Source organism: Triturus cristatus, chromosome 5_1 (genome assembly GCF_964204655.1).
Source record: "Triturus cristatus chromosome 5_1, aTriCri1.1, whole genome shotgun sequence".
NCBI lineage: Eukaryota > Metazoa > Chordata > Amphibia > Caudata > Salamandridae > Triturus > Triturus cristatus.
This window is the reverse complement of record NC_140587.1, coordinates 812,606,845-812,620,361: the sequence shown is the minus strand read 5'-3', so window position 1 is coordinate 812,620,361 and position 13,517 is coordinate 812,606,845. Positions and strand designations below refer to the sequence as shown.

At 44.1% G+C, this 13,517-nt stretch overlaps 1 protein-coding gene across 5 annotated transcripts in view; it reads left to right on the top strand.

Annotated features, from left to right (window-relative positions):
* The window catches only part of SPIRE1 (spire type actin nucleation factor 1), a 490,495-nt gene that overhangs the window by 405,950 nt on the left and 71,028 nt on the right, over positions 1-13,517 (top strand). For all 5 annotated transcript variants that reach the window (XM_085605852.1, XM_085605851.1, XM_085605848.1 and 2 more), the window contains 3 exons: positions 653-825; positions 10,357-10,447; positions 11,531-11,673. In XM_085605852.1, coding sequence (XP_085461978.1) covers positions 653-825; positions 10,357-10,447; positions 11,531-11,673 — 407 coding nt within the window. The remainder of the gene's footprint in view (positions 1-652; positions 826-10,356; positions 10,448-11,530; positions 11,674-13,517) is intronic.

Below are 13,517 nucleotides of genomic sequence, written 5' to 3'. Positions count from 1 at the left end.
GTTCAGTGCTAGCAATTTGGGGTCTGCGCCACATTTTTAGGACCCTTTAGAAGCCCTTCTCAAAGTTTGGATATTTTTTGGCATCCGCACTTGAATTACTGACAAAAAATCAAGCTGTGGTTATCGGGATGTTGGGCAGTTCCTTGTTAAAACGTGCTCACAGTGAGTGAAAACTAGCTCTGTGTTGGCCATCATACGTCTACTCCGAAGACTTTGTAAGATTGCAGCTCAGCTTGAACCACACCTTCTGTCTCACTCTTGATGTTTAATTGGTGCACAATATGGCCGCCCTCGTTACATGTCAGACGATCTGATAACACCTGATCAGAGTCTTGTGGTCCTTTGACTGTTCTTGCATGCTGTTCACAAGCCCATAGGCATGAACATTGGGAATAGCACTATCCTCAATTTCAACTCACTGAGTGTGTAGAAAACGCGAGCACTGCACATCTGACCGAGAATCATCTTATATGATCTCAAAGCAAGTTTTTTCCCCTTTGCCTGTGACACATATAAGGATTGAACTCTGTAGTGTGTCCTTCAACAGAACCACAAACATACTCTGCTCATACTTTTTGACCACGTTGATTGGTTGCACTGCTGCTTCTTTGCATTACAAGTTAGAATTGATGATTTGTTCTCCTTTGGCTAGATATTCCAACTCCAGAGATGCAGAGGAGGTTAGAAGGTTCAATGTTACTGGACGGCGGCTTGGTTCCACTTACGAAGGCGAACGGGCGGAGCAGCAGTAGCACCCAGGTGACTGTGCAGCGGAAACTGCTCAAGGCTCCAAAGCTGGACGAGCTTCACAGCTCGGACTCTGAGGTAAGTCCAGTGGCAGCCTTTTTTCAGCAATCACAGCTCTATATAACTTGCTTATAATAAATCTGTTTATTTTATAATAACTTTACTTGAAGAATGAGCGTAAAAGGGTATGCCAGAGGAAATCTAGTCATCTTTTTAAAATGTTTCCAGAAAACTCAGATTCTATGATGAAAGTTGTTCAGAGTGCAAACACGTACAGCAGGAGGCGGGGCTGCACCAAGATCATGACACCACCTTAATGCCGACACCTCTTATCAGGCTGTGCATCTCATAAAAACACAAACACATTTTCTATAGCACAACTAATTATATTGTACCTAACTTAGAGAAAACGCAGATCACGTAGTGTAACTCGTTCTGTTCTCTCTGCCATTGCTAGAAATCCTTAAAGTGCATTTTAGCCACTTAGGGTGTCACGCTTACACCATCATCAGACCGGTAGCTCCCCTGTTGCGCGACATGAGAACAGTTTTAAAGCCTGTTGGCCTTCATGACAGAAGAAGCCACCCTCCTAGAAGCAGGTTAGTTTCATCCACTGGGGGGGAGGAGGTACAGAAGTCACCCGTCTGTACTTGGACGTATCCCCACTGAGTTGGCCATTTATGCTCAATGTGCTACTCCACTGCCAGGCAGAAATCTGTGTTCAGGGCTGAGATGGACCATGAGGTGTCCTCCCTGGACCCAAGGAAAGGACTTGTGTGGAAGGATTAGGGACGTGATTTGCATGGTGGAATGCCCATTTGCAAATATGGTCGGCCCGCCCTGTGATGGAGGTCTTTCCCAGTCACCTCAACCTGAATTGCGTGGCACATTTGCCTGGCAGAAGCCTGACCTACTGCCAACAGGAGCTATTGCTTATTTTCTTATTGGGGCCGCACGCCATTAGATGTACTCAAAAAATATTATTCTCAGGTGGGCATGATCATCAGTGTCTATTTTGATATGCTCACGTTGTATCCACCTCTGTCAGATCAATGGTCTCAGACATTTCTTTTGGGGGAGGTTTCAGCTCCCGTGATTCGGTCTGTTTGCTTAGTGCATAAAACCCTGTCTGCCAAGTCCAATACCCCTCACAACGCCCGTTAGCAGGTACCACCCATCACTGTTGTTATGGTCTCATCTCTGTATTCCTCAGGTTCCCAAAATGAAAATAACCTGAATTTGTGGGCCTTCTGGGGGGCAGCTGCCACCCAGTGGAACCTTCTCTCTTTGGCATTACCAAGGGAGTCTAACCTACTGAATTTACGGAGAGCATTACAGCTCTTGCTGTATCCTTTTAAATTTCTGTTTACAACCTCTCGTATTTTGCAACCTAAGTTCCATGGTGCCTTAAGGGGGGGGCCACTTAAAACCTACAAATAAATATTTTTGGGAGAATCGAAGCACAGTATTGTGGGAAAGAATGTGCCACCAAAGGACAGTGGCATCTATTAAGGTTATACAAAGAGGTCACATTCTCAAATGTTTTACATGCCTAAGTTTGCAGAGGCAAGTTGTATTTCCTGATTATAGGATCCAGCTTGGTGGAATTTCATGATCATAATTTGCACTAACGATGGTGGAAACTGCCTGTGTGGTGGATTTTGTTGGGTAGGATATTTTACAGGTAGTTCCTAGAAGATTGCATAGGTTTATGGCCCACAAGGTGTGTTTCCCATCTTCTGCATCTGCATTACTCCTGTGGTAGAACAGTGTTAAAATTCAAGAAATTTCTTATAGGACTTTTTGAAACTCTTGAGTTCCCTGACATTATCCTTCACCTTCACGTCCAGACATTTCACCTATGGTGCAGATTATGCATGCTACATGTGACTTCTGGATTGAATACAGGCCATTTTACTGTGCAGCAGCTTCACTGAGGCCAACAATCCAGCAATACATTCCTTCTATGTGTCTCCCAACCCACAAAGCGATACAGAATTGTATTCTTATTAACCCCATACCCCCACCTTTAGATGGTTTGAAAAATAGTTCAGTCCGAGTATGTGTTCTCCTGCTTATCAAGATTCTGGTGGTATCCTCTAAGTTTCCTCTGCATCCCCCTTCACCCCAAGGTCTGTCTCTTTGTCTCTGGTTTTGCTCCATTGTTCGCTTTCGACCATGCCTGTGCATGCCTTTATTTTCTCCCAAAGTGGACTACCTGCCTGTGTGACTCCTCAATTTGTTTCCATTTCTTCCACTGCTTAGTGTCCCGTAGTCCGCGACTTGCCATTGGCCCAGTTCCTGTGTGGTTGCTAGCACTCCCCACCACAACTCCAAGTCTGGTCCACAGACCACACTGACACTGATGTCTGTGCGGTAGTTCCCAGTCATGTTTTCACCTTCGCAGGCAGGGTGCCACTACCTAAATTCTTCTGGGATGCAAGGCAGAGACTGGAAGTACTACATGCCAGTGCAAAGCAGCATTAAACTGCTCGCTCTACTCGCAGAGAATAAGCTTGTCTGCAACAGGGTTGTTTTCATGTTCTTCCTGAAACGTAAAAGTTTGCAAGTATTCTGAAGGTCTGGGAGGAAAGTGTTCCAGCAGCTTGCTACTTGACATTGAAAGGCCCTACTTACTGTCTGAGGCATCTGATGGCAGGAGAACTTAATTTTGTCATTTTATATTACGCACCTGGCCTTCAGGGTGGTAGTGTTTGATTCAAGTCCGGCTGTAGAGTGACCCAGTCTAATGCTTTAGATGGAGTACTTTGAAGTCCCTTCATTTTCTTATAGGTCAACCAATAGAGTTTTTATATGAAAGGTGTAATGCAGTCTTGCTCCAAAGGTGATTCTGGCGACCAGGTTCTATACTGGCTAAAGTTTGTTGACCACTTCATTAACCGTACCACAGCAGATTAAATTACGGAAGCCCACTCTGCATTCACCGATTGCCTAAAGAGATCTTGTCTTTGTGATGGCAGATTCAGTGCTGCAATTCATTTAGTTTTCTCAGTATATTGTTTGGTGATTTGATCAGTCTGGGCTGCAGCGGGAAAGCTGATGTTTTAGATGACTTCTGGCTCATCTAACTGTGGGTGGAGGAGTGCATAACATTGTTGACTGGTTGAAAGGGGGAGACTGGCCCAGTTTGTAGACACTCTTGCACTGTTTAAAGCTGAGGCGTTTGCAATCATCTATGCTTGAACTTGAGTCCAGGTAACTGCGATATAACTGCTAAGTGTGGGAGTCGCTTTCAGCATGAGATGTAGCTGTGTGATATTCAGTGTTGTGAACTTAAAGGATTCAACTAAGAGGTGAAAGACCGGTGCTGAAAAATAGGGGAAGAATGATGAGCCTGCTAGCACCCAGTCATACTTCTATTCTTCTATTAGTAGACTTGTAGGCACCATCTGGACATTCTGAGGGGAAGGACTCTGATCACAGGAGGGTGGTCTGAAATTGCACTCCGGTAGTTCATTCTATTTGGATGAGTGATGTGATCCTCTGGGGGACTTCCAAATAGCCTTCCAGTGCTTGAAGGAGATTATCCGGCACACTGAGTAATTTCATTTCAGTATTTAGGTGGGAGTGACAGCAGATTAGCAAATGGCTTCATTCAACATTTTGTGAAGACACACTATGTTCTAGGATTTGGGCAAGAGTGTTGAGTGGATATATTATAATATGATTACAAAAAATAGGTTTGATGATATCATTATGCATCTGCTTGGGATGGAATTCACCTACACTTAAATGTATTTATGAGAAAATCTGCTTTGCATTTGAAGAAAGTGTGACTAAAAGACAGATCCCAAAGTGTGAAAACTGTCATAGCATTGTAGCCTGGTGCTGTGGACTGTACTGGAACTTAAAGGCTCTTTGCCCTAGTTGTAGGCCTGAGCTAAATGCAACAAAGGGAAGATTCCAAATTAAACAGAAACTATTGGACTTGACCCTCTCTGTAGGGTCATCCCCAGACTGTTTGCCGTCACCCTCCTGTTTTCTGAACCCTTTTTTATAGGACCTGTAAATTAAATGCTACTGGTGGGCCTGCAGCACTTATTGGCCACACACCTCAATATGCCTTTAAACATGTCTCAGGCCTGCACAATCACTCCTCCTCCCCGATGTCGGGGAAGCCAAGCCCCGTCCCGCCCTAGCCTGACCATACAAAAAAATAAAATGATAATGACTTCAGTTATTATTTTATTTTTTCGTTTACACTGCTCCCTGAACTGTGGGGCAACGTTCCTCCGCCTCTGTGTAGGAGCCGCCACTGCATGAGATTGACTCAAGACTACGCGGACTTGGTATTCGGCACCCTTGACATTCATCAGCCTGGGCCGCTGGCTCCAGAACAACATTAGGCACCAGCACCTATTGTTTTACAAATTAGGCACGGGAATAAGCGTTGAGTTTTTTCCACTAATAAGTGTGGCTGTCTCTCAGGCGACAGCTCTGCTTGAGTGATAATTGCGATTGGCTTTACTTCCCCAGGCGCATACGCCCGTGATGTAATACTGAGGTCCATTTTATTTTCTTACAGCAAATTGAAGGGCGCATCAGAGAATGTTAACCAGGCTCGCACTGGGCCTTCCTGGTGTTGGTGGGTACATGAACGGTTTGCATTTACCAGGGGGTTGTTTGCAGTGTGTCTTGTGGATAAAACACCGCAGCACAGAACACATGACAGCTCCGAACGGGATGTTAAACATTAAAATAATTGCACGAACATCCGATGAATCACTGGCGCAGATAAAAATAGACTTCTGTACATTTTAGTGTTGTGTAAATTTAGGCTTAATTACACTTGCGTTTTTAGCGTAGCAGTATTTGTGGTTTGAATGACATTTCAATATTTAAATTTCTCTTTCCCAGTTCCTCATGCTTGCGTCAGTCTATGAATAGTATAGTATTTGCATAAATAGTTTCATATAGAGACGAAGATATGCAGGGGGATTACTATGACCCCTCCTATGTAGATTTCTTCAGAGCTGCAGGGTGTGTATATGTGGGGGCGGGTGGAATGGGGGGGCGGGGGGGGGGGTGGTCTGGAAGAAGCCTCCTTTCTTCAGGCAAGCCATATGGGACACTGATGTGAAATCTTGACGCCAGAGACACAAACTCCGAATGTAAACAATGCACTAAGAACATTATTAAAGGTTTTTATTTTACTTTTTATACCAGTTTCTTCTAAAAAGAAAAGACATATATAAATAAAACGCGCTCACACATATTAAGGTTGATAAATTAGTGGTGATTGTAACTATGTTATGGCAAGCATACCTACAACGGGAAACAGCCTTTACAACAAGGTTTTTACCTTGTTGTGCCTTTACCACCTATTTGTTAGCACGCATATTTTTTACCACAAGCAAGCCTTTATAACATATGCCTTTACCACGCTTTTATGGTAAGTTAAGGGAAGGGGGGGGGGGTCTCCCCCCACAAATACATTGTTTTGATATATAAAAACAATGCATGGTAATGGCATGCGTTGTACAAGAATGTTCGTGGTAAAAACATGCGTGGTAAAAAATGTGTGGTAAACGTATACGATGTCTTTACCTGCATTGTACCATCGTACAACCCTACAACAAGATCACAAGATCAATGCACACCACGTGAAGGAAAGGTAACAAAAAGATACCTCAAGAACTGCCGGGAGATGTAAAGAAAGCTTGTTCTTCCGAACATGAATATATAAGCACTGTTAAACATGTGTCCACCAAAAACAAAGTGAAGCCGTGCAGCAAGAGCATTAAACTCTAGGAACACAAGGTCTGCTTGCAATAGCCTTCCCAAAAAGTGTTCTGCCTTCCTCACACCACATATAGACAAACTTTGAAGCTCACTCGTGTGATTCTGGAAGGATGCATTTCTGTACCTTGATTCACCGCTTTCTCTGAGCTGGAGTGGCCATGGTACACTTTTTAAAATTTAATTTTTGTTTCGGCCATTAGCCTTACAATAGTTCAAAGGAGTAATAAGAAAAAAGAAAGAGAAAAAAATATATATATATATATCTCAAACTAGTAATTAAAACTACATCATGAAAATAGACAATGTGATCAACTAAACAACATTAGTAACTGCAATCAATTCCAATAAAAACAATCAACTAATTGATCAATACAGACGAGATTGTATTTAAATGCATATGCAGTACAATTGGCTCGATGTCGCGGCAACATAATGCATTAGGAACCATATTCGATTCCCATTGAACAACCAACCAGTTCATCTGTGCAAGCCGGATTTGGCTTGATGTGCAAGCAAGGCAGCATTGGAAAATTATACAGATCGGTCACCAATTTATGGCATGGCACATGATAAAAAAAAACATAAAACCACATAAAAAGAAGAGAAAGTGCCACAGAAATGATCTAATTTGGTTGGGACCGGGCATAGAAGATAGTTCTCAAGGTATGGGAGTTCGTCACTTGTGGGATGACCCAGAGGGTCAACAATTCCCCTCAAAAAAAGATCTGAAAGGTCTATATTGGACCATGGTGGATCGGAATAGTTTACTTCCCGCCGAGCCTATTTCCCTGACTGGTAAATGTTTAGAGTTTAAACGTTACCCTCAATATGAGCATTTTTGGGATATTATCACCAAACCCAGGGACAGACACCTATATTTTCTATTTCGGGCTGGATCGCTACCGGTAAACGCATTTACATGCAAATGGCAGACAGGAAATGACAGCAAGTGCAAATTGTGTCTAGTGGGTGAGAAGACGTATTCACACATTTTATTTGTTTGCCCTGCATAACAGGCGCCACTGAGAAAATGGCTACGGCCATTATGCAGAAATATGGGTGTTAGGAGTAGCACTATAGCCATGAGAATTTTATTAACCAGCTCAGAAGTACCATGTGTAATAGCTGTCGCTAATTTCCTAAGCTGGATGTGGCTAATTCATGGAAAAAAATTGTGAAATATGATTAGGCCGAGAAACACCAATGGCTGTACAGGAAGATAATAGATAAAGGAATGGTTAGGTTAATATCATGCTGTTAGCAACTTAATGCATAAATGGTGTGTTGTCCCAGGCATCAGGATCTTACTTCTTCTTCTCTTCATAAACATTGTGATTTAAGACACACCGTTGCATGAATTTGTATATACTTGCTATTTAATTATTCTGAAATAATGGTGCACATTAATGATTGTATTTCCTTAGATTTTAAATAGCTAGTAGAATGGACTTTTATTGGAATTAAGTTTTATGTTTTTATATATCTATGAAATGTAATATCTTTTGAATAGAAGAATGTCCACTTTTTATATATTTTATGTTTAATTATGCTGTCACCCCTAAATGGTTGGGTTGATGTTATATTTGACAATGTCTTTTGTGATCTTAAGTGATAGCAATAAAGATTATATGATGATGATGATAGTTCTCAAGGCAAGGCCACCTAACCCATAAGTGCAACACTTAGAAGTCAGAAAGGCTCGTTAACATCAGGCCTTGCACAAGATACCAGTGGCAAATTTAATACAGTCAGTTCTGTTTCATTTAATTGCTAAATAAACATCCAGTTATTTCATAAGTATAAAACTGTTTTATATTGAGGTATATGTCCAACGAAGCACCTGAAGAGTATACAATACAATTCAGTCACCAGTTTGCAACTCTATGCACAGTAAATGTGACCTGGGATGACGTAGTAGGAGGGGTCCGCGTGCATTCTTAGGTAGAACATGCCATGCTGCGCAGTTGTAGCCGTTGTGGCGAAGGAACATCGTTCCCGTAATATCGGAGTCTGAGGACAGGCTTCAGAGCCTCTCGGTGCCAAATACACAATAGGGACACTTCCTCAGTGAATCTTTAGAGGGAGTGGAGCCGGAGAGGAGGAGATGATTCAGAGGGAATACTCCAGTGGTAGGCCCAGTGTGTTGAGTAAAACACTACTGAAGTAGAGTTGCGAATGATCAAATCAGGCAGGACTCTGGCTGAAGCACTTTTGAGTAAGTGCAATGCGTGATCCTGGTAAAGATGGAAAAGTACTGAATCCCAACTCTGGGAGGTCTTCCAGATTCCGCTCGGTGACAGACCCCTACGGTGCTGTGGGATTTCTGCCTCTGCTTCTCACTCGAACGAAGGCGGTCTGATTCTGAGAAGCTGTTCTGTGAAAAAGCAGGCAGTGGGTCCACAAAAAATGTCTGAGCTGTCAGCTGATTTCTGAAGAGAGCGCTTGACTTTGACAGGGAAGTGAATCTTACACTCAGTTCGGCAGCTCTACATGCGACTCTTGATCACAGCCCACTCACTCTTAAGAAAAAGACCAAAAAAGGAAGTAGTGAGCCTTTAACTGGGGTAGTGGAACGTGAGAACCCCAAAATCCTGCACACTAATCGACTAACGCCAATGGTTGTGCACAAGCACAGTAACTAAGGAATGTTTATATAACTTCTTTTATTTGTAACATGCACTTTCTACGTTTACTTCCTAAGAATCCATTGCTTCACTTGTAAACCTTCTTCAAGCCCTTGCGGTTAGGTAACAGAGTATCCAAAACCTTTACTTCCTAGAAGGAAAGAAATTTAGGGCACCAACAAGTTCTTTGTGCTTGTCCTCTTGGCATCTTTATCCAAAGGTCTTCAGTAGCTAAAGAGCGCTCTATTGGGGTAATTGCGCTCTATTTGGGGAACCATGTGCTGTTCTTTTCTCTAAAGGTGTCCTTGTCCAAAACCATTAGCAGGCCTGATCAGATGACTTTGCCTTTATGAGTTCTTGTTCAAGCCGCTGTAACTGCCTTCTTAAGCGGTATTCACCTTACATGTCATTTGGGTTAGTGTTCGTGTAGTAAACCCCACAGTGGAGCATCGCAGAGATTGGGCACTATTAGTCCAATCCCAAGAGTACGTAGACCGTGATCCTTCGGACGCATTGATGTACAGCTCCCGCAAGCACCATGCTTGTCCTGAGCATGTCTGCCCATCTTGGAATGGCTTCTGTCTGTGCAGGTTGTCTCTGCGCTTCTACTGACTGCTGAATACTTGGATTCATAGTTCATGCGTATTTGTTGTAAACGTTTGTAGTTGATGCTGTATAGTTGTGTGGAGTCAATCACACCACGTTGTAGACTTTAATGTACCAGTCATATCAACGACGAGGGGGTTTCTCTGGCACGACGTTTATTGCAAGATTTAACAATATATTAGCGTATTTATGGAAAGCTTTTACAATAAATTAGCATGTTTATGTAAAGATTTAACAATAAATTAGCATGTTTATGTAAAGATTTAACAATAAATTAGCATTTCAGGTAGGTTCAATTTTAGGACTCTTTCTTGGTGAAATCCTGTATTTCATCGCCTTTTTCTTTCCTGCTGTTATCCTGAGAGTGTGAGTCTTTGTTTGGTTGTCAGGCTGGTATGTTTGCACCCAGCTGTGGTCTAACTACTCTTCTGGAGGGGATTGTAAGTAGATTTGCTGGATATGAACTATTTTTGTGGAACCAAAAGTAGGATTCTGTGTAAATAAGATGAAAAGCCATTCGTCTTTGTATGAATCATTGAGAGACCAAAAGTGAACGAGGAAAAGCCATTCTTTTGTGTAGAAAGATGTTCAGTTTTCCCTATTTAACCTCTTTTAGGAAGAGTCCACGCACAAATCGGCAAGCACCAGCAGCACGTCGCCTTCGCAAGCTGAAGATACTTTGCCGGATGGCCCTGTCCTCCGAAGGAGTAAGTGCTTAAAAGTACAAGATCTGTTTTTCTCCACTGATGGTGATTACATGTACCTAGGGTAATTCTACATGTAAATCCTCTAGGGTCCCTATTACCTTTAATATAATCAAGGTCGTACAAGTAATGTGTGAGAACCAAGGAAGCTGAAAGAAGTGTTGAATCATGCATGATGGTCATAGGTAGAACATCTAAGTGAGTGCAGTAATGTTGTCCTGGTCAACTCATTTTTATTTGTGGTTTTATATACCACAAAGTTGGCCATGGGGCATTAGAGTGCTTCATGTGAGCAGCAGAATGAGTTACACATGTTTTTTAGACACCCTGAAGGAGTGGGGGGGAGGATACCGGATTTGCCCAGAATCACAGGCTATTGAGCCAAGGCCGAGATTCAAACCTGCTTCCCCTGTTCCAAGGTCGGCAGCTCTAGCCACAAGGTCACATCTCCTCGTCAGATCAGCAACAGCATGCCACTGTGGTATGAGCTGGCTGGCTCCCTTGACTTTGGTGTTGTAATCACTGCTGAACCGAGGAATATTTCCTTCTCAACTTCTCATATAAAATAAGTACTCCGAGAAACGTCCATGTGCATTTTACAGGTTCCTTCACAGTATTTTCATGGAGACCTTCGAGATTCTATTTTTCTCCTTTCTGCCTTGGTCTAAAGCGGGGTAACATGTCTTTGTCCTTCCATATGCTGAATAGTATGTGCACAAGTGGCTTCACATCCTGGGAAAGTTATTTCTTAATATAGTGTATCTTAAGATGAACTTAAAGTACTCATTTTAGCAGTTCCAGGACATTTGTGAAAAGGTAAAAAATTGGAATTTTTTTTTTTTACTGAGTTTGACTAAAAACAGCTGTATAATTTAAAAATATACTTATAGGGTGATTTGGTCGATTTAGAACACCTACAATGGGGACATTTTTAAACGTGCTTTTGTGCTTATATTGTGAACACGATCACTCGTGAATATTTCATGTACTGTTACATTTACATTGGTTCTGTCAGTCTACAGCGTTACTGCAAGTCTCTCAGAAGCTTTTCAGAGGCCTGGGTCAACTTTTTGTTTCATCTTTCAGTGCCCCCGAAGTTCCTGCCCATATCATCCACCCCACAGCCGGAGAGACGGCAGCCTCCGCAGAGACGGCACTCCATCGAAAAAGAGACCCCCACCAATGTGCGCCAGTTCCTGCCGCCCTGCAAGCAGAGCTCGCGGTCCCTTGTAAGTATGCGGTGTCTGCCCGGGGCCTGGTCAGTGTGAAGGAGCAGAGACCGCAGGAGGCTGTAGGCCAAGAAAGCATCACCCAGTGCTGTGCTCCTTAGATGGGTTCATGCCTGCTGTGCTCCTCATCATGCCTGCTGTGCTCCTCAGATGGGTTCATGCCTGCTGTGCTCCTCATCATGCCTGCTGTGCTCCTCAGATGGGTTCATGCCTGCTGTGCTCCTCAGATGGGTTCATGCCTGCTGTGTTACTCAGATTGGTTCATACCTGCTGTGTTACTCAGATGGGCTCATGCCTGCTGTGTTACTCAGATGGGCTCATGCCTGCTGTGCTCCTCAGATGGGTTCATGCCTGCTGTGTTCCTCAGATGGGTTCATGCCTGCCGTGCTCTTCTTTGGTTCATGCCTGCCGTGCTCCGCAGATGGGTTCATGCCTGCCGTGCTCCGCAGATGGGTTCATGCCTGCCGTGCTCCTTAGATGGGTTCATGCCTGCTGTTTTACTCAGATGGGTTCATGCCTGCTGTGCTCCTCAGATGGGTTCATGCCTGCTGTGCTCCTCAGATGAGTTCATGCCTGCCGTGCTCTTCTTTGGTTCATGCCTGCCGTGCTCCGCAGATGGGTTCATGCCTGCCGTGCTCCGCAGATGGGTTCATGCCTGCCGTGCTCCGCAGATGGGTTCATGCCTGCCGTGCTCCTTAGATGGGTTCATGCCTGCTGTTTTACTCAGATGGGTTCATGCCTGCTGTGCTCCTCAGATGGGTTCATGCCTGCTGTTCTCCTCAGATGGGTTCATGCCTGCTGTGCTTCTGAAAGCAGGACCAGTTCAGCTAGGAAATTAAGAAAATACTTCCATTTATTACATGGATGTCCTTGGGTGTTTGATTTTGTATTCATAGGGAGACCATATTGTTGGGGGAGTGTGCATTCTTGGGACAGGTTACAGGCCCAGCGTGCGCGTGCCTTCACCACTAAACCCTGTTAGCGCTGTTGTTTTGAACTTCCTTGCTGTAGCTCGCCCTCTTCGATTTTTATTTATTTATATATGAATGTGCATCTGACTCCAAAGTTGCACACTAGGCACTTTTGTAGAGTGCCCTAGATGCCGAGTTTAAGGCGGCGAACCTGTGCGTTCAGCAGCTGTGGGTGGGCCCGGAGATGCATCGCTGGGGATGAGTTGTACTTTTCTGCTCAATAAAAGGCAGGCTGGTGACTCACTCGCTGGTTCCTCAGTCAGCCCTTCCGTGGTGTAAATATTTCCACCCAGGCGTTCCTGGCAGATGGAGAGGGGTTGAAAAGGAAACAACTCCTCCGTGCCAGCCGTGTGGTGAGGCCGCCCTGCTGTTCACCAGTGCTGCTGTAGAAAGGTCTCCGCCCTTTCAGAAAGGGGCTGGTGTAGTGCCTCTCTTCTCAGAGGCTGGCACTGTCACCCACTGCCAAGTGTTGGGGCAGTCGGGCACCCCCTCGGCGCTGCCCCGGAAGCGGCCGATAAACGCGTGATCTTCTTCCGGGCAGCATCTCTCCAGCCCCCATCAGCATTGAAATGCCAAAGTTAACAGAACATTTGCTTTATAAAGTGCTTGGTCGCTGTGTAGAGGATTCTTGGCACTCTTGACAGATTTTTAATGTTGCACGTGTTCAGCTATCACTAGTGTCCGGACCCCAGACGGATGGGGGAGGCTGAGTGGAGTCCGTGAGTTTTTAAATGTGTGACTGCAGGTTACCCACAGATCTCAGCAGCACTTACCGTGGTGACATTTCTTATCCGGATGGGATGTCATTCTCGCTGCAATAAGGGCACAGGCATTGCACACACATCAACACTGAATTGCTTCGAGGCGCTCAGG